The 21,583-nt window shown below is 39.6% G+C and overlaps 1 protein-coding gene across 5 annotated transcripts in view; it reads right to left on the reverse strand.

The window, feature by feature from the left end:
• Positions 1 to 21,583, reverse strand: part of STARD3NL (STARD3 N-terminal like) — a 37,713-nt gene that overhangs the window by 7,274 nt on the left and 8,856 nt on the right. The window contains exons 2-9 of one of the 5 annotated variants that reach the window (XM_068404687.1): positions 14,490 to 14,786; positions 11,609 to 11,686; positions 9,549 to 9,626; positions 7,674 to 7,727; positions 7,454 to 7,571; positions 5,105 to 5,203; positions 2,096 to 2,165; positions 937 to 1,323 (exon numbers count right to left, since the gene is read on the reverse strand). In XM_068404687.1, coding sequence (XP_068260788.1) covers positions 2,113 to 2,165; positions 5,105 to 5,203; positions 7,454 to 7,571; positions 7,674 to 7,727; positions 9,549 to 9,626; positions 11,609 to 11,686; positions 14,490 to 14,714 — 705 coding nt within the window. In that variant the 5' untranslated portion in view covers positions 14,715 to 14,786 and the 3' untranslated portion in view covers positions 937 to 1,323; positions 2,096 to 2,112. Of the gene's footprint in view, positions 1 to 936; positions 1,324 to 2,095; positions 2,166 to 5,104; positions 5,204 to 7,453; positions 7,572 to 7,673; positions 7,728 to 9,548; positions 9,627 to 11,608; positions 11,687 to 14,489; positions 14,787 to 21,583 lie in introns of those variants that run through there. The other 4 variants (XM_068404688.1, XM_068404690.1, XM_068404689.1 and 1 more) reach the window with 4 other exon arrangements.

Raw genomic sequence — 21,583 nt, forward strand, 5'->3', positions numbered from 1 at the left:
AAGCACTTAAAATCATTTGTTACTGCAAGAGCTAGTCTTGTACTATTTCAGACCCCCTGCTGAAATAAGGCAAGTCCCTTCCCTTTTAATCAAGGAGTCTGAAAATGGAAACAGGAATCCTCTGACAGCAAAGGAGAATGCACCCATGACATTCATTTCAAAGCATTGCAGCTGACAGTCTAGCTCCAGGCCTCAGTGTGAGAGGAAGCTGTTAGTGTTAAGGATGATAGACTGCCTACTCTTTTAGTCATACACTTATTTATGGAGCAAATTTGGAGCAAAAAGGCAGGTGATGATTTTACTGTTAAAGCTTGATAGCAACTAAAGTGAAATAAAATAGCCGTGCAGGTATTCTCAAAACATCTCCTTGAATGTAGCTCTTGCAGACTTCAAGAGCATCACTTCCATTTCCTCCTCCTTTCCCCTTCTGCTGCCCCCAGAATCGTCTTTATTCAGTGCTGTAGCCTCAACTCCAACAGGACAACTAAGCAAGCGACCACATTAATGACAGAGCCCACTTCTAATAAATAATCTCCCAGCCCACCTGCAATGTCTCATACCCAAAGCTGAAAAGACAAAAGAAATCCTGCATCCACCCAGCCCTACACAGTGCTGAACACTGGTATCCATCTGCCCTTTCTGGGGCTCATCCAGCTCCCGGCTGTGCGTTTGCTGCATTGGCTTACAAGCCCCTGCTGCTGGTTTATTGATTTGTTGAGACTGAAGAAAAAATCTGCACAAAATCTACACAAACTGGACTCCTCATTACCCCACAAGAAATAAAGGAGTGGTACCTGCGTATTTTCAGTTAAAGCAACAAAATATCATAATACATTACCCACGTTTTAACATTTTTATTTTAGAAAGTGAACGTATCCATTAAAAAAGAAAATGCATAGAGTTAAAAAAAAAAGCAAACATAAAACTAATGACAAATTTGCAATAACATAAAATAATTTTACTTAGTGAGTCCCAACAATTATTAAATATACTTCCACCGTAGAGAAGTTTTACTTCATTATATTACCAGCCTCTTGATTAGGTACACAAGACAACACTTTCCAGTAATTACCTAGTCATTAGAAGATCAACTTCAGGAATCACTGAATAATAAAATACATCATGGACAAATATTTTCACACTGCCTGGGAGGCAACCTAATATACACATGTCAACATCTTTGTGAGGTATTACAGTACATGGGAACCATTCCCTTTGCTTTCTAATGAATAAATTCTCCTGTCAGCAGCTCCACCAGCAAGTCAGCCACAGACTCTGTTGCCAGTTTCCAAACCCCAACAACTTCCCTCAGAGATTTTCTTTCTGTAACAGATTACACAAGTCAGGATGAATGAAGATGCAAGTCAAGAAAACAGATATTGAAAACGGGGAGACTGAAAAGAAAAAGTCATCCACTCTTCCAGACGAGCACTAGATTTCAAATCAGAAGCTTTAGCTTCTCGAGAACATTTAGTATCTCCCCTAGCTTGGGCTTTGCCATGTGTGGTGAAGTGAAAGCATGGGGCAAGATAATTCCAAAAGTAAATGAAGTGATTTCTAAAATAAGGAAATCACGCAGCTGCTCCAATGCAACCCATTTGTAGTATGAAACAGACTGAGGACGGGAAATACCGAAGTAGTTTTGCCCATGCAATCTTCAAGATGAGTATATCTGTCCCAGACCTAAAAGAAAATCTCTTCCTAGCACTCTTGCATTGCCATCTGCAAAGAAATCTCTCCCCACTTCCAAAAAAAGCTTTTACACATCTGGTCCACCATTGTCCATTCCAGGACAACCAACAAATAAACGCTGGAGGTGTTCCACCCTGAGCCTACAGCCTTGTGCACTATACTCCAGCACAGCGCTCTCGGACCCCTGGGCCCGGGTTAACCAGAACTCAGCAGCAGAGAACCCCACCTACAGGCTCTCAAAAGCCTGGCAGGATTTCCTGCTCGAAGGTTGCTAAGACAGACAGCCTGCGTTCAAAGATGATTAACTCCTAAGAGTTAGCCCACCGTTCAAGTTATATGGGAAGGAACTAAGAAGAAAAAAAATATTTTGAGGAATATTCAGGTTCTGTGCAAAGGAACTTACCTGCTTTTTCACGTTTGCTATACAACTGGTTTCTCACTGTCTTGTTTTTCTTCAGAGTCTTCATCAGATCCTGAAAAGGAAGACAAGATGCTATTAGATCAGTGGGGAAAAGGAAAAGAGAAAGAAGAACGAAGAAAGAGAAAAAAGAGAGAAAGACAAAAAAAGAGAGAAAGGCAAAAAAAAGAGAGGGGGAGAAAAAAGAGAGGGGGAGAAAAAAGAGAGGGGGAGAAAAAAGAGAGGGGGAGAAAAAAGAGAGGGGGAGAAAAAAGAGAGGGGGAGAAAAAAGAGAGGGGGAGAAAAAAGAGAGGGGGAGAAAAAAGAGAGGGGGAGAAAAAAGAGAGGGGGAGAAAAAAGAGGGGGAGAAAAAAGAGGGGGAGAAAAAAGAGGGGGAGAAAAAAGAGGGGGAGAAAAAAGAGGGGGAGAAAAAAGAGGGGGAGAAAAAAGAGGGGGAGAAAAAAGAGGGGGAGAAAAAAGAGGGGGAGAAAAAAGAGGGGGAGAAAAAAGAGAGAGGGAGAAAAAAGAGAGAGGGAGAAAAAAGAGAGAAGAGAGAGAAGAGAGAGGGAGAAAAAAGAGAGAAGAGAGAGAAGAGAGAGAAGAGAGAGAAGAGAGAGAAGAGAGAGAAGAGAGAGAAGAGAGAGAAGAGAGAGAAGAGAGAGAAGAGAGAGAAGAGAGAGAAGAGAGAGAAGAGAGAGAAGAGAGAGAAGAGAGAGAAGAGAGAGAAGAGAGAGAAGAGAGAGAAGAGAGAGAAGAGAGAGAAGAGAGAGAAGAGAGAGAAGAGAGAGAAGAGAGAGAAGAGAGAGAAGAGAGAGAAGAGAGAGAAGAGAGAGAAGAGAGAGAAGAGAGAGAAGAAAAGAAAAAAGAAAAAAAAAAAAAGAAGAAAAAAGAACAAGCAGACCACCACTGGTAACGGCTTATCAAAAGTCAATTCAAAGCAACTATTTCCCATAAAAATATTTACTTTTTATTTTAGATTTCTTATCTTTTCGTATGTTTCCCATTAAAGGCTTTTTTTAGCAGTTATCAAACCCAAAACCCAGCACTGGGATCATTCTTGACATACCTACCCTGTCAACTGATTCAGTAAGCAAGTGCTTCAAGTTTTTACTACAACACACTCAGGACAATCAGCTCCACATTTGCTCACTAACAAGCAGATTCTCCCACTTGCTACATCCTGCCCTTTGGAAGACAACTTCAGAAGACACTTTCAAACCTTCATTTTGAAGCTTAAATTGTACAAAAACTGTAGAAATTTACTCTTTCCAGGCTGATTTTCCACTTGCTATCTCCAGAATGATAACTTGGCAACCAAGTCTAATACTGAAGATGAAGAGTCAACCCATATAAAGAAGTGGATGGAAAAGAGTATGGCCCTGGACACATGCATCTTCAAGGAAGACATAAAAAGATAAATACGCTGAAAATTCCAACAGAGTTTGTTTTAAATGTCACCTTCTTAGAGCAAAGATTTGTTTTTAGACATGTTGCCGTGTCAGCAGAGGAGTTTATTCCCCTCTGCATGTTCATATTCCCCTCTGCATGTTCAACCTCTACGTTGTCTCAATGCTTTGTCAGCCCTAGATGGAGCTCTAAGTCATTCATTATGCCAAGCTGCTCAGCAATCATGGAGACAGCTTTTAAACTGAAAAGTATCACCAACATGTTTAACTCTACAATGCAAGACAGGCAAACGTATCTGTAGCAATTAGCATATATTAGTATTTTAAATATATTGCATAATACAGCACAGCTTTAGAGAAGAGATTTACATTTGAGGGTAAAAAGACTGACATACGATTTGAGGGTTCACACTGCATCCTCAAATACCTCAAATCACAGAATCACACACAGAATCACAGAATCAACCAGGCTGGAAGAGCCCTCTGGGATCATCGAGTCCAACCATTGCCCTGACACCACCCTGTCAACTAGACCAGGGCACTAAGTGCCATGTCCAGACTTTTCTTAAACACCTCCAGAGATGGTGACTCCACCACCTCCCTGGGCAGCCCCTTCCAATGGCTAATGACCCTTGCTGAGAAGAAATGCTTCCTAATGTCCAACCTGACCCTCCCCTGGTGAAGCTTGAGGCTGTGTCCTCTTGTCCTAGCGCTAGTTGCCTGGGAGAAGAGGCCGACTCCCACTTCACTACAACCTCCCTTCAGGTAGTTGTAGACTGCACTAAGGTCACCTCTGAGCCTCCTCTTCTCCAGGCTAAACACCCCCAGCACCCTCAGCCGTTCCTCGTAGGTCAGACCCTCCAGACCCTTCACCAGCTATCCACTCAACCCATAAAAAAAATACTAATTTCCTTGAAACGCCTGCAAACATATCCTTAAATCTTGTAGTATTTCCATTTATTTTTTGGCTTACTTAGCTCATACCTCAACTAGAACAAAGCACATGATACGCAGAGTTAAGATGTAATTAACACTTGCCCTCAGTTTAATATACGCACACAGCAGCCTTCTTACACAGAGAAGGCTTGTTCTGTTTGTTATGAGAAAGGAAAAGAGCCTCTGATTGAAATCTCAGTTTGCTTTAGAGCATTTTCAGGTTCACTGTCTTTGCTAAGACACTTAAGCTCCATGCTTAGGCTGGATTAAATAGTGCAGTGCTGCATAAACACTTGCTAGCAGGTAAGAGATCACAGAATATCTCAAGTTGGAAGGGACCCGTAAGGATCATCGATGGCAGAAACAAACAATAACTGCTTTGTTATTGTGGTACCATTTTCTTTCAGACTTATCTTGTTTTTAACACCTCCAGGGCATGTCAGAAACCCCACTAACTACACGTACTTCACCTGACAGGTAGTAAGTAACTAAGCTGAATTACTGAATAAAAAAAGAATCTTTCATTTTAGGATTGTGAAGTACATTTTTCATTTAAAAAGGAAAACATATTTTGTTCCCTTCACCCTACTCCTGCCTTACCCTCTGAAGGAGGTTAAATACACAGGAGTTTTATGTCAACACGAAAAATCATTCACTATGTGAACATAAGTACCTGCTACAGATTCAGGAGGAGAATAGAACTGCCCATCAGAGAGGACTCCTGGGTGAAGAAAAGCTGCTCGTTCAGAAGCATCCTGTGCTATCAAAAATCCTAAAAGGAAAAAAACAAAAAAAAAACAAATCCTCAATGCCTCTTAAAGATCAAGTATTGATGAAGAATCTTAAAAGACTGATGTATTATATTAGCATCCCTAACAAGTTCCCTCTATAAAAAAATATATCAAAAAAGCAAACTGTTAATTTATGTCTTCCATGTAACTTCAGGCAGCTAAGGAGACACACTTTTGCAAAACAGAGGTACTGTACACCTGAATTAAGGAATCCTTCCTTCTACTGTGTGCAACTGCATGATTAGGATGCCATATGTAAATCCATCAATATTCACTGGCTAACTAAAACTCTGAAATATATTTTTAATGATCAGTGAGCTGCCACGCGTAACCAAATACATTATTTTCTCACTTTGCCACTGTTAAGACTCCTGATTAATGCCTTGCTTTCACCCATCTGTCTCAACATACCTAGCTACTCCAACCTGCAACTCCTTTTGGGTCAATTTCATCTAATATCAGGAAAATGATTTGGAAATGATATGGTGTTGTTTAATACACCAGAGGGGTTGGGAGAGAAGAGAATTCATCTCATCCTCGCTGCCATCAACAGGTCTTCTGATAATAACACGGCCAAGATGGCATTTTAGGGCAACGTAAGGCTATTGAACTTCCATCCTTTACTCTTTGCCACGTGAAGACTGATGGGAAAAAAAGAAAACACAAAATCTTGGTGTTTTACTGAATCAGGAGAGCTGAGGTAGTCAGCAGTTATTAAAAAAAATCTCTTTCCAACTCAAACTACTATTTCTACATACCAATTGGTTTTATTAACCAGTTCAACGTCTCCAAAGGAGACATCTATTTTACTTATATTTCCACTCTGTCCAAAAGAAGAAGGTCAGTCGATGTGTCACAAGATGCTACAACACACATACTGGTTGGATTTTGGTTTTAAATCCTGCTCGCAGAAGGAAACTATCAGACCTGGAAGTCTTCAGTGGAAAGACAGTTTTGCCCTTTTTTCTTCCCTCTTTTTTTCTTTTTTAAAGTTACAGACAAAATATCTCTAAATTACGAGCACTGTTGCATTAGGCAGAAAATTGATGTGGTGGGTTTTTTGGTTTGGTTGGGTTTTTTTAAAATAAAACAGTAAGATGGAAAAAAGTCAGCTTCCACTCCCACTAGAGACAGGAGAGAAAAATACCTGTTCAAAAAGCACAAACTATTACAATCTGTTTTCATTATCTGCCTCAGATTTAAAAGCAAATAAGGCACTACATAAGTACCACCACACAACACAATCCAAATGTGCGTATCATTTGTCTGACTTAATCACTTAAAATCAGCATTTTCCAGTGAAACCCCGTCTTTTTTTGGAAATATGCAGAGTTTAACTAAAAAACATGTATTTCTACATAAATACCATCTATTTCAAGCTCAGTAGGAATGAAGAAAAAGAAAGTGTCGTTGAATCCCACAGGGATTTAGGAATAATATCTCAATTTTACGAATATGATCATCAAGCATTTACATGTGTATGTATCAAATACTTTCTTTCTCTGTAAATATTCAGCATAAAAAAAATGTAAAAGTATCTGAACTGCTTAGATTTCTTATCTATTGAGATAAAAGTGTGATGAAGCTGTATTTCCTCAGCCCCTAACACACCACCTGTAGCAGATATCTATGCTTGCTTTCTCTCACCACTCAAGCAACACTCTCTTTCAATAAGCCAATGGGTTTCCTCTATTTAGTTGATGACATCAAGTGTCAGACGACCTGCTGCCTCATCTTGAAGAGGCTGAAATTCATACTTGCTCTGGTCTCATTCTGCCTGTGTATGAAGCAGACTCTCCACAATGCTTCTTTGCTTTCCCTTTTCCACCTCAAAAGAAGAGTTAGTGACATTGAGTTAGTTATTGTGTCTACTCTTCTGAAGAGAGGAACCAGACACTTATTCTATGCATTACCCAGAAAGTAAAATTTTACAAGCCCCAGTCAGTTAAATTTCCATGTCTGAAGCATATAAAATTCTATACGTTCCTAAGTGCTTGACAAACTGCTGGTCTGGCCCTTGTAACTTTTAACTTTTCCTCCCTAAATTAGTTAAAAACCCACTTTTTGAAGGTATATATTCCTTTCCAGAAAATGAAAAATTATGCCATATGATTTCATTTTTCCCACAGCTCTTCCAATGTCGAGAAGCTGAAAGCAGCATTCTTCTGCCAGATAACATGGGATCGAATGTTGCCAACTGCAGCAACTGAGAGGAAATATTAAAAGCTTACTGTTTTCTTCCTCAGCTTCTTGTGGCAACACTTTGAAGTCCAAGAACCAAGTTTCAATCCAGGCAAGTATGAAGGATATGATGGGCAGCATGTAGCCAAAAGCACCCTGTGAGAACAGCTTGAAGAAAACAAAACCACACAACATTACAGAAATCACCCTGAAGAATCTTGCTTTCAAGAAAACAACAAAGTAAAACAAACATCTGATTAGAATATATACCTGTGAAATAATTACTTTTGCTAATAAAAAGGCACTGGTCACTGCTGTTGTAAACTGAAAGAGACAGGGTAAGAACAGTTAAGACTAATAAATGGATTTACTTTCTCATTTCTGCCATTATCTATCAGTTGCAACTTTAAATATTTACCAATAACAGCAAGATCATAGATTAATAAAGTGTAACAAGTATGATACAATTAACTTAAAGTGTTATTAAAATAACCTCCTTAATAAAGATAACTTTTAATATGGACATCTCCAAATGTTGATTTCCACACAACAGATAGGCATGTTTAGATGCTACACAGATGCTGAGTTATATAAACCGTGATCTTACTGTATAATGAAGATGCAGTATTTTATTCACCAAGTCCCTTAAAAAAAAAAAAAATCTATGTATTTGGGAAAAAGCAAACAGCAATTGCTCCAAACGCTCTTCACTACCATCCAAATCAAAAGATCCATTTCAAATAACAAAACATCTTCGCAGGAGTAAATTTGAATTAATATTTTAAGTCACATACTGTTATTGGGAAAAATGAATCACTTTGAAGACTTGATACTCCCTGACATATTTTAAAAAACAGCAGGCTGCATAAAACGTCTGAAAAAAACCAAAAAAAGCAGTGGACAAGTACTGCTGACTTAAGCAAGGCTTCTAACTCTATTAGTGCATTTGGGTCCAACAATTCTTTAAATAGCAGAACCTAACCAGCTTCTGGTAAGCACAAGTAGGATTTTAAGATTAATGGCTTCTGCAAAACCTTCAGTGAAGCTTTATATATCTAATTGCTTACTACCATGATGGGTTGGCTCCCACCACCTCACAGACAACTGCATCAAGTTGGAGGATGTCATTGGAAGAAATACTTCAAAGCTACACAACTAAGAGTAAGGGATTTTGAGAGGCATGCATTTAAAAATAAACACAATCAGAGCAACAGCTACTATTCTGTATGTGTTTGTGCCATGCTAATAACACAACTTCAAAAAAGTCATGGCATGTCATCTCAGACTACTAAACCAACCACGTGCTACTCACTGGAAGGAAGTTATACATGAACACGTTCTGCATGTACCTACCACAGTGTAAGGGAAAAAAAGTCTAAGATTTACAACGCACTAAGCCAGCAATATCCCTATTGTAGGACAATCTACAGCACTGACTGGTGGAAGCATGAATTTGTCGTCAAGTTTTGCATTCTTTCTCATCCACACAGTACAGCTGCATTAAAGATATTTGCTCCAGTCCACTGTGATTGCCTACAGGTCTCAAGAACTTCCTACAGTTCTCAAGAACTTCATTAAAGATATTTGCTCCAGTCCACTGTGATTGCCTACAGGTCTCAAGAACTTCCTACAGTTCTCAAGAGTTTCCTTTCTAAGAAGGGGTGCACATTCAACACTTTGTATTGGAGCATGCAGCAATACAGGTGCTCATGCTCAATGGGTGGCACCTAAAACTCTAAAAAGCTAAGAATGTGGGAGTTAATGGACAGCTGGATCTCTGGTACAATAATGCCAATTCTTCGTTTTGAATACAGTTCACTATTTCAAATGTAAATATATTTCAAACATTGATTCACAAGTCAGAGGTAACAAGCAGTTACAACTAGCCATCCATACCGGCTTCAAAATAAGTTTTCAAGTTGTATTAACACGATACCTAATGAGGACCACATCCAGTGTGCTATTAAATTTTTGTCTTTAGGCTGAAAATCTTCCAGAACAGAAGTTTTTGATCTGTTACTGTACAGCAAATTTTTATATATAGCATCAAGATGATTCTTAACATACAAGCGTTAAGAGGCATCTAAAATTTTGTCTGTTTGATCCATTCTAGTTAAAACTCCGTTACACTTGGCTACTACTCACAGCTATTGCCCACCAATGGCGCAGTCTGCACATTGCATATGCAAGTATTAACACCTTAAATCGAAAGACTGCCAGTAGCTATAGAGAAAGGAAAAAAATATTTGTTGGTTAATTCAGAACACAGAAGAACCACAAGATTCTCAGCTCACTGAAAATACTAACTGCTTACAAAACAACTTAAAAACAGGACAATCTAAGTTCTGTTCTTAAGAAACAAATTTGAATTTGAATAAAACAGAAACAGAACATAATTTCCCATTTGTAAAGCAAATGGCACCACTCATATGCCTACATAGGCTCAAGTATGCAAGCATGTGCAATTCCACAAATACATTAGAAACGTAAGATACACAAAGTATGTTCATGATGATTTTACACGACTGGAATCTAAGCAGTTAAATCTAGACGCAGTTAATCCAGCAAATACCTTGAGCATCACTGTGCATCTCACTGATCTTAGTGGTGTGCTACTGCACAAGAATATCATTAAAAACTGTAAAGGCTTCACAAACGCAATCAGAAAACAGGAGGAATTTTTAAAAACACTTTTCTACTTACAAAATTTTTAGTATTTATTGAAATATTAATATTGCAACAATCAATTACTCTTTATGAAGACGCCTGCAATAGCAAGACATTCCAAATATTTTGCAGTAATGAAAGGTAAGTTATGGTATTTCTAAACCAGAAAATTAAATGAATAGCAGACAGACGAGATTTCTGCATCAGGGACCCTAACCCTCAATTTCCCTGTTTATTCTTTGATACTAGATTGCCTCCAACTTGTTTTAAAAGATGCATTCAGAATCTAAAAAATGTGAAACAAACACTTAAAAATGAAGAGAAATCAAGGACAGACAAAGCTGGAGGTACAATGAACCCCTTTAATCTTATGCAAATATATATGTTTCAGTGATGTGCAGTAGAAACAGAAGAAATCCTGTATAAGCCCACAAATCATTTTGCAGAATTCAATGATCTAGTCCCTTCCCAGAGAATAAAAGTCTATTATTTTGCATTACATGGTTTTAACCCTTGGTTCAACTATAGGGCAAAAGAATTTCCAGAGCACCAACATTTACAGGCAACATTTTTTGCTTTCTGCAGTAAGGTATATCATGGAGAATCTGCCAGCAAAATAATGATGAGAGAGAAAGGGAGAAGCAGGATAGTGAAATTTTTGTATCTGGTATCTCATTCCATTTGACACAGCAAATGGTCCAATGCAGACGCAAGGACAGGTTTTTACACCAGTTTCAAAGAGAGATTCTGGATATAGTCATCAATATAAAATGACAGATCCCAAACCAATTCACCTCTGCCAGGCAACCAAGATCTGGTAGAATTAATCATCTTGCAAAAACATGGGGCCCTTTACAAGAACTATAAAGAAACAGCTTTTACTTAGACATCAGTAACTTGGTCCATGCAGTGCAAAACGTATTGCAACTACAGAGTTACAGCCTTGCTGGAAGACAAAATTCCTAATGCAGCAGAGCTCCTCTCATGTGCCCAAGGTGCTTATCCATCGTAAAGGAGAATCGTACTTCATGTCATCTCTTTTTAGTACAATGTTTAAAAACCTGTTTCAGTTAAAGCACAAAAATCTGACAAAACCTGACCTACACAGGCCAACCTAGGATCAAGTCTTTCCTCACTGCAACTGACTGACTTCTGTGGGAGGACAAAAACGTCACTTTAAACAAAATGATTTTACAGCTGGAGGACTACTGGCCTTGTCCTCTTGAGGAATTATCTTTATGTTACATCAGTCTCACATTCCTGACTGAGTTTTTCACCTGCCTTTCTGCGCCCCCCAAAGCAGAAGATGCAATTTAAGTATGCCCAAGCATCTCTATCTACAGGCTTCATGAGCCTGATGCCAAAGCAGGACTGGGCAGCCCCTAGACAGGTTAAATTTGGCACAAGTCCTTCCAGTTTAACTTATTAAAAGGTCAACCCTTTCACAGGACTCAAACTAGGGAACATCTGTGGAAGGAGGAACATGGGAAAACTATACTTTTGCTGCTTTTTTCTTTCCTTTTTTAAAGAACACTTACAAATATATCAAAATATGAAGAAGAGTAGTCATAGTGTAGGACTTCTTTCTCTAAGGCAGTCTCAATGCCTCCTTTTACCTACAAAGAAACAACGACACAGCTTTAGAACAGAAGTTACTGAAGCCAAAATACACAGAAATCTGAAGCGTGAAATTAATAGTTCCCCACTAATGTACAAAAAGATCATTAAACTAAGTACAGGGGACATACATGCTAAGAATGTCAGTTTCAAGATTAGTGTCCTTATTTGTTCTTCATGATTATATACAATTTTCAAAGTGAAAACATTTCGGATTATCACCTGGCCTATGCAAGCTACATTTCAGAGTGTCGCAAAACAAAAGAAAACAAGTTGTTGAAGGAAGAAGAAATAATTAAATTATTAGGTCTGTTACACAAATTCACAGAGCATTTTATGTCTTATAAGGAGGATCAAAACAGCTGATCAAGAAGCCACCCAGAAACTAGCTCTAGTGAATCACACATTAGCACATAGGAAACAAAACAGTAACTGAACTCATACTCCAGATCTTTTCCTTATCAGCATACATACTATTTGTTTTAAGAGAGCTGAGCAAAAAAATCCACTGTAAAAAACACAGAAGCTGCAACTATTAGATCATTCTCCCACAAATAACTAATGCTCAAGTTTAATTCTTTCATTTGCTTGAGAGAATTCAAAGTTACATCTTCCTTAGCCACTGTGTTTCTTTCCAGTGGAAGGATTTGTCACTTTCCTGTTCAAACTGGGTTAGTAAGAAAATCATTTAGGATGTGTTGGGTCGGAGAGGGAGAGGAGTATGTATCTTAGTTGGGAGCAAAAAACCTTAGTGTCCATATCCTGTTGTTTTTAATATTAAATTCAATATTTAAGCAATGCATGAAATAGTTATGTAACGCACTGGAAAACACCACCAACAGAAGGCTTTGATACTGAGTTTGCCCACTGTCAGCCTTTTAAAGAAAGGAAGTACCAGAGCACTCCAACAACATACGCTCACCATCTCAAAGCAACACAGTCCAGACACTTCAAAACGTTTCCCAACTGTATTGCTGGACAGTGTTTCCCTGAGACTATTCACTCCAAGCCCAAATTTCTTCTATTTCTTCTCCTCTCCCTCCCCTCTATGGCAACCTGACAAATAGCTTTCTAAATATACCTTCCCCTTGGTTCTCTACTGCATCAGGTGTGATGATCATCTGTTTCCAGCATAAATAAGGAAGACCAGCTTCCCCCCGCCGAGCTGTTCAGTGCGTGGCTGCACGAGTGCCATGTTAATACAAGAATGAGCTTGTCAACCATGACAGCCTTGATTTAGGGTTTGCTCAAACGGCCATGGGGCTACTCCCTGAAGTGTTTAAAAATAAATTACACCTCAGCACACTGGGTATCAGCAACAAAGGGAAAACAATACTTACAGGAACTCTGGCAGCAATTCTGAAGTCCCATTACTTACGTACCAGTGACAGCCCTAACGCAGTGCTATTTGACTTCCCAGTGAACAAAACTTAATTGAAAAAACAGAACAAAAAAGCCTAACCATGCATCAGATCCCAGATATCAAATGATGGTCTCTAATATTATGACTGACGAAGACAAAAAACTGGTTTTCATTCTTGCTGACATTTGGCAGCACAGGACTCTGGTTCATAGTATGTTCTCCTTCAAGAAAACTGCTAGGATCTTGAGGTCCCTTAATGCTGAAGCATTCAAAATGAAACACCATGAGTTGGTAGCATTTTCTGTAGAGAATCCTAAATATTCTGAGAGCACTAATATGAAAATCTGTACTCTTAATCCCTGACAAGAGATACAAACCCAGACTCTGCTCCTCTTAGTCGAACAAGCTGTTGAGAAACTGGCCTAAAAAAAGAAATGCATCAGAATTCTATGCTGCTTTTCTGAGACAAGCTAACTCTACACACTGGATACAACAGTCTTTCCACCTAGAGAGACAACAGAAGTCTAATCCCAAAATTACAGCATTCAGGCAAGCAGACTCTGCTTTCTCAAATTAAATCAGAAAGTGTATTTTTCACTCTATCAATGAACTACTTGAACAGTCAGCTACTGAAACTTCATAATGTCACATCAATAAACAAGGTTATTCATCTTGTAAAAGACTGCTGACAAAAAATATTTACTCAAGATCTTTCTCGTTTAGAAAAGGTTTCCCTTACATTTTTCCTGTGTGTCCTTTCTTAAATGCATGCTTTAGATTATAGCTTAAAACCCAGCTCAAGAACTAGGATGCTACTTATGAAATAACAACAAATCAGCTCTCCTATTGATAGGAGACATTTCAGGAGAACTGCCTCGTTTTCCAGATTACAAATTCTGGAGTTAAAAAGTGGCAACTGTGGGAGTTTATGTTGTCTCAATGCACCCTGCCATGCACAATGTACAGCATACTAAGTTTGTCTCAAAGAAAATACATCACAGCAAAATAAAGGTTTTGGCCATTGGAAGTCTTTCCAGGGACTAACACCTCAGTGAAGTATCACTCACTGAGTTACTCAGAAGGCAAACTCTCAAATCCTGTTAAAATTCACCCTTCTTGCCAAATTCAAAGATGTACAGTAACATTTTTGTTTACTTGCTGCCTGAAAAGTTCACTGGATTTCCAATGGTTTCTTCAGCATGGTTGATAAGACTACAGGAACATCAAAAAGTTTAGCGATAAGAAGATAATAAAACATGTATCCTAATGACTAAAAATAGATGCAGTTGAGTAGATACTATGTTCATGAAAGCTTAAAAGTAAGAAACTGCTTTAATTGAAATAGATACAAATAGCATATAATTTGGGGTAGAAAAGACCAACTCCTGAAGTGAATAAATAAATCAATAAAGTCTAAAGGTACTGAAAAGACAACTCACATTTAATTCTATTATCCACAGCAAGGTTATGAATAAGAGATCAAATGTAACAAACAAACAGAAAGTCCTCCTGACATCTGATATGCCTTTCTTCTCTCTGCCTTCATACGACTCAATCCTTGCCATCAGGTCCGCTGGGTTGATGGAGTGAACATCCCGCAAGGAAGGACAGGATTCCACACTGCTGCTGTGAGTATTTTCTGCATCACCTGGCACCCGATTCATCCTGGGTTTGCTTAGAGTGGTCTTCTTCCAGTTTCACCATCACTAGAATGCTGATCCATATAGGAAAAATTTCTAAACAAACAAACAAAACCAAAACACGTTAGTTGCCAAAACCCCAGAATTCCAGTAGGTGATTTCATCTTTTCTTGTCAGTTTGCTGATTCTGATTTAAATGCTATCAATAGAAAGCCAACTCAAAGGAAGTTCTGCATACAATTCCTGAAAAATGGCAGTGTTAGCTACCAGCACATCCAGAGCTGACACAACCAAAAGATTAGAAGTCCATTAAAAACCTTGAATACTGCAGTAATCATTCTACAAAGCAAAAACACTGCTATTTGCTCTATAGATAAATTCAGCTGCTATGACAACTTACATTGCCAGACACAGTCTCTCTGATATGCAACCCCGTGGTTAAAGGTAATGCAATTACCCTAAGTCTCTTCTGATTATAAGGCTTTTAAAAAAAAAAAAATCAGGTTAAATTTCTTATAAAACTGGAACAGTTTGACATACGATTCATTATGTTACTCCATGAGAAGCTTTTTCCAATTAAAGCTTCTAGAAAGAGTTGACTAAGAAGGTCACAAAAGCTTCAAGGAAACACACAGAAAATTTAACTTTATGCAAAATACTCAGAAGATTAAACTATACATCCTGCAATACAAGTCACATCAGCCAAGCTTTTTGAACGCTGGGGGAATAAATTTTTGAAATTCAAGAACAAAAGTGTCTCTTTCTGTGTGGGCTTTCAGCAAACAGCAAAACAGAAAGAGAAACCCTTCACACTCTCTATTCCAACAGTGTTTCAACCACCAAGTCTGCAAGAGGAGAGTCAGTCAAAGCACAAGAGGAAACGCAGACAGGGGATGTGTGGAACATCATTAGGCAAACACGATGATACAAGGACACAGAGGAAGAGGAAAGGTGGGGCAGGGAGATGCCAGTGCACACACATCACAGCCGAGGAAGAAGCAGGCCAGCCAGGCATGGCCAATGTCTAGGTCAAGTCACACATACAGCCTGCAGGCAGTTCAAAGTCTGCTTTTTTTGGGTAACATCATGAGAACTGTAACAGACCCGCACCGAGACAGACACTACTTTGTCAGCTGAGTCTGTGCCTCAAGGGAACAAGCAATCAGAGGCAAACCAAGCCAGTACCAATCACCATCTCATTCTGGGATCCATCTGTGGGCTGAACCAAGCACAGGCAGGCTACTGCCATCCTGCTCCTGCTGACAATCAACCCCAGGACACTCCTGCCCGTGGCTTTCCAAAGCCAACCCAAGATGTACATCTTCTGGTTCTCAGCCATAAGCCATGGGACCAGGAAAGCTGACAGGCCTTTTGCTGGGCCTAATCTCCTTTAAAGAGGTGTTAGCAGAGCACACGTGACCAGAGAAATTAAGAAGTGGGAATATGAGATTGAGATAATCAGCTTCATCATCAACTGGAATAAAAATAAAGACAGAAATTGTTGTACTGCACTCACTCCTGTTTCAAGATCTTTTCAAGTAGATTTACAACCAAGCGTCTTCATTACTTCTCATTCTCACCCTCTTGTTTACCCAGTTTTGGGCGAGAGGTGTCAGGATTTGTGCAATGACTTTTCCCAGTAAGTAGCAGTCTCAACTCCGTAACACGTGCTCCCTCACTTCTTCTGAGTCACACACAAATTAGAATTTATAAACACCATTAGGCAAGTGAACAAACTTTGAAGTCAAACAGAACCTGTATCAGGTTTCTACCTTTAAAAGAAAAAAAAAACAAACCACCACACTTGTACTAGGAAGCTTTACAGTAGGAAAACAAATGTAGACTTACTCCACATTAAGAATTCCAGTGAACCTGCTTCTCTCTGACTATCCCATATTAATACACATTTTCAGTCAGAAACTGTTTTGCAATTACTTCTATACCTGTCTCAAATCCAGCCACTAAACTTTATTCTACAACTCACATTTATCTTAGTTTGATAATATCCACACTAAAATGCCTGTCTACTCAAACCAAAGTGCATCATTTAACTATTCACTGTGCAAAGACATATTTCAGTACAGTACACAGTAAGGTTGAGCAGAAACATGGTTACCTCGTAACATCCTCTAGTAAAGACCAGTCAATACCCAAGGATTCATGTTGCTGCTTTGAGGAAAAGAAGAACATTTTGAAAAGTAAATAACACCCTAGGTAACTGCAGGCTGTCAGATGCTGATAGCAAAGATCAGCGACAATGTTATATTCCTAAATGGTACAACCATTTTTACCCAGCTAAATCTCCATCCTATAGAATAAAATGTATATTTATTTGCTGATCAATTCTCTTACAGATGAATCCTCTCAGGACAGCAAACTCATGAGTCTGCATCAGCAACATTTGATCCTAAGATGATTTTCTTAAATCACTGACATAATAAATAATGCAACTTGTCAGAAGGACTGAACTCTGAGTAACTGCTCTCAACTGGCATTCAGCTTTGAAAGAAGCTGCTTCTGTTGTGGGCTTCAAGAGGGGCTCTTGCCTGAAGCTTGCTACCTTTCCCAACCAAACCAACTGAGCTAATGAAAGATACTGCCTCTTCCTACAAACCTTGTCCTGTCAAAGGGATGGGGTTTCTTTACTCGTGTGCACACTCAGAACTCTGCAGATTTCTAAAGAAAGATGATGATTTATGCCAGCACAGCAGCTGTTCCAGCTCTTTTTTTTAGTCAAATGTGCTTGTTTGAACACAGAGCAGGCCACGAGCAACAGGCAGTGTCCCTTATCATGGCAGAAAGCTCACCCAAACTGATGATATTTTCCCCTGTTTCTGGGCTGCTGGGACATCCTAGACTGGAAATTCCATTCAAGGAATGTATAAGGTTCATGTTCCATGTAGGTGAGAATAATAGAAAAACAGCTGTGAAAGAGCAAGTTGAAAAAAAGAAAGGAGATGAGGCAAAATTAAAGTATGCCAACAGTGGTAGCCCAGAAGCCAGTCAACCATGCCCCAAATAAAAGAGAAGCATCTTTGGCTGCTCCTTCTCAGCCTATTTTATGGGTTTATAGAAAAGACATGGGGGATGAAACCAAACGTAAAGGTTCCTAAACATCAGCATTTCTTCTCAGACAATACAAATCCCTAAAAGACCTGACCAACCTGAAGAGCACCCGTGGGGTTTGCTCACCCGGACACTGCTCACTCAAGCGCCCAATGGCCATCCTCCCTACCAGCTGAAGCTCTGACAGAAGAGACATCCCCTGCATCAATAAACCCTGCGTGAAGAACTGAAGGGTAGAAATAGGTAACACAACGTCAGGTGGAGCGCCGTGAGTTTCTGCTGCAGCTTGGAAACATCAGAGTGGGCACGAGTAGGTCACAGGATGACTACGAACCACGGATGTTCGTAGTCATCCTGTGATGTGACTTTATGGTTTTTTTCTGGGAAGAGCCTTCTTTGTGCATCAGTCAGTTTTCTGCTTTCCTGTTTCTAGCAAAGGTTAGTATTTTAGAGTTCATTTTTGTTTTTTCAATATCACTAACATGTTTTCAGGATTGTTGTATCATCTGTGGGTTGACCCAGTGTCTGCCCCTGATTCGAAGGAGGCTGGGTTCAGCTGGCTCCCCTTCTTCGGCTCCAGGCAGTCCCATTGTTTGGGTTACTCCATACGTCAGGCTTCAGGATGGATGTGTGGTCAAAGTAAAGCATGTCCTATGAAGGAATGATGTTTACAGACCGGCATGTTCATTCTCTTCAGTGCCTGGGTGAAGGACATTCCCCAGGAAGATAAACAGCCTGTAATTCATGATATTGCAAGAAACTCTATGGGCAAAGTTGCCTGGAGAGGTGAAGTTCATAGTCACCGTGCTGGATACTAAGTGTGCCTTTAACTCCTTGTCACAAGAAACACGTGAGTGAGCCAGAAATCGGTATTCCCCGTGCAGTCTCAACAGCACACGGCTCTCCACAGGACGTAGGGGATCTGCGACTTTCTGTAGCTCTCGGACTTGCCTTTGCCAGACTTCAAGTGATGTTTTTTCAAGCTAAACTGAGGATTGCATCAGCCTGCTCCTGGCTGCACTTGTGCAGTGTGTTAATGCTTGTGAACTTCTGCCCTGAAACAGAGTCAGAAAAATAAAACAAAATCCTGTTTCCACTTGTACCCTTTGTGTTATGTGTCCTTGAAAGTGCTTCTGGAGCTGAAAAACCCCTGGCAGTTCAGGCAAATAACAGTCTCATCGTTAGTTGACTCATCATGAGTGCAGGAGAATAGAATAGAACAGAACAGTTTAATTTAGTTCAGCTGGATGGGACCTACAAGGACCATCTAGTCCAACTGTCTGATCACTTCAGGGCTCACCAAAATTTCAAGCATGGTATTAAGGGCATTGTCCAAATGCCTCTTAAACACTGACAGACACGGGGCATTGACCACCTCCCCAGGAAGCCTGTTCCAGGATTTGACCACCCTCTCGGAAAAGAAATGTTTCCTCATGTCAAGTCTGACCCTCCCCTGACAGACGCAGCTTTGAGCCATTCCCACATGTCCTGGCACTGAGTACCAGGGAGAAGAGATCAGCACCTCCCTCTCCCCTTGCCCTCCTCAGGAAGCTGGAGAGAGCAGTGAGGTCGCCCCTCAGCCTCCTTCTCTCCAAACTAGACAAACCCTGAGCCCTCAGCTGCTCCTCAGAGGACATGCCTGCCAGCCCCTCCACCAGCTTTGGTGCCCTCCTCAACTCATTCAAGCACCTTCACATCCTTTTTGAATGCTGGGGCCCAGAACCACACACAATACTCGAGGGGAGGCCGCACCAGTGCTGAATACACTGGGATAATCACCTCTTTTGACCAGCTGGTCATGCTGTGGTTGATGCACCCCAGGATGCGGTTTGCCCTCAAAGTCTAACGAAGACTTTAGCCATGGTGAGAGCTGGCCCATGATTTTCAGGTTACATTTACAATCAACACCATTATTTTCACTCGTACTGACAGAAGCAGATGGCACATATCGCACGTGCCAGTTTTACATCTATCTTAGAGAAGCAGGATCAGAATGGTGCTTCTCTTTTCTATCATTATTCTACCTCTATTCTTCCATTCTACTGTCCTTGTTTTAAATTATTTTCGCGTTTACCACGTTAATGTATCACACGTGAGCACCAGCCCAACTTATGTTACTTTTTTCCTTTCCAAGGAAAAAAAACACGCAGCAGAATTTAACTGAGAAGAGATAAGAGAAGTGATAAAAAAAGAAAAAGGCTCACTCAAAGGGCTATCAACAGCTCAGCAAAATCAAAAGTGAAAGTGTCACATGGAGGCAATTTTAGAGAAAAAAATCAGAGAAAACATATTTGCACAAAGTAACTACGTGTTGAAACCTACTGAAAACCTAGAATACTTTATGTCTATGAGAACACTAAATACTGCCCAAGAATTCCCACCATAAATAGCTTTTCTCCAAAAGCTAAAAAAAATATTTTCAGATTTTTTTTCTTTTCAATTAGTAAAAATAGGATGACACAGCCAATACAATGACCTAGATGCTAAAGTATTGGGAAAACTACATGTTCAGTACTAAATAAAGTCTTTCCTGATGAGAAAGCTGACACTGAAACCGTAGTAATATGTATTTATAACAAAACCAAAAAAAAGCACTTACTTGCCAAAAAGTTTCCTCATATAGAGATAAATAGAACATGACAGCTCTTTACCTCTCCCTCTCCTTACCAAAGGAGTTATTTTCTGATAAAAGGACTTGCATTACTGCTTACACTACCTGTTAATCTGTAGGAACACACTACGCGGCATAATAAAAACAAAATTCCTTAGCAGAGCAGAACTTAATACGGTAACTGGTATTATAACCCTAACATTCAAATATTTAAGTTATACTTAAAGACAATTTCAGATAATTTTAACATACATTCGTGTAATATAACACACAATGATGTATAAGCATAACAGGAACCCTTTTGCTCTCCACCATCACAAACTCCAACTTCATTCTTTAGGCACAGACACAAACTGCTCTGGCCAACACGTTGGACAGAATCTACAATTAACTAACTGCAATGTGGTGTACTGCCTTGGTACACCACATACGTAAAGTCTAATAAACTGAGAATATCTGGTGTAAACCTGCATTAACCTGCAGGAGTATTAGCAGAATTCTCTCAGTGTGCTTTCTGACAGTCCCAGCATAAACCCAGATTAAGAGCCAACACAGATAAACCCGACTTCTCTGAAGATGAGGTAATGCTAACTGTAAATCGGGGGGGAAAAAAAATCCAAAGAGCTGGAGACTGTCTCCAAAGTTTACCTGGCTAGATTTTTTACACCATTCTCTACTATAAATGAACCAAAACCATTCTGCTGACACACTTTCTCCATCTTCTGTTTATATAACTGAAAGAACTAATTTTCATGAAATCCGCTTGTAGTGAACACATTACTAGTGACCTCCTGATAGTCATTGCTCCCTTTCCTGAAGGGCACTTCAATCCTTTCCAAGCTGCACTCATGCTGTCTCTAGCTGTGACACATCATTGCTTCAGAAGCATTTTAAGGTTTCAATGCCTTTAAAAATACTTCTCAGTCTGAAGTAATGCTCTGTTCGAAACAAATGTTCCTTAGGAAACATGAGAGAATGCTTAAAAAAAAATAAACAGAGCATACATTTGGGGAAATAGACCATCTTAATTTCAAAACTGATTCAGTTAGTTGATATTACAGCCTTATCTTGAAAGTACAGAATTTGGAAAATGGAAATATCTCCAGATGCATTTCCATCTTGCAGATCTGGGTTTTAGCTAAACAAGAACCAATATTATAAAGCCCTTGAATTTCACTACCACAAAACGCTGGTCTGGAGATGGTCAACGACAGCC

Source organism: Nyctibius grandis, chromosome 7, assembly GCF_013368605.1.
Source record: "Nyctibius grandis isolate bNycGra1 chromosome 7, bNycGra1.pri, whole genome shotgun sequence".
Classification (NCBI taxonomy): Eukaryota; Metazoa; Chordata; class Aves; order Nyctibiiformes; family Nyctibiidae; genus Nyctibius; species Nyctibius grandis.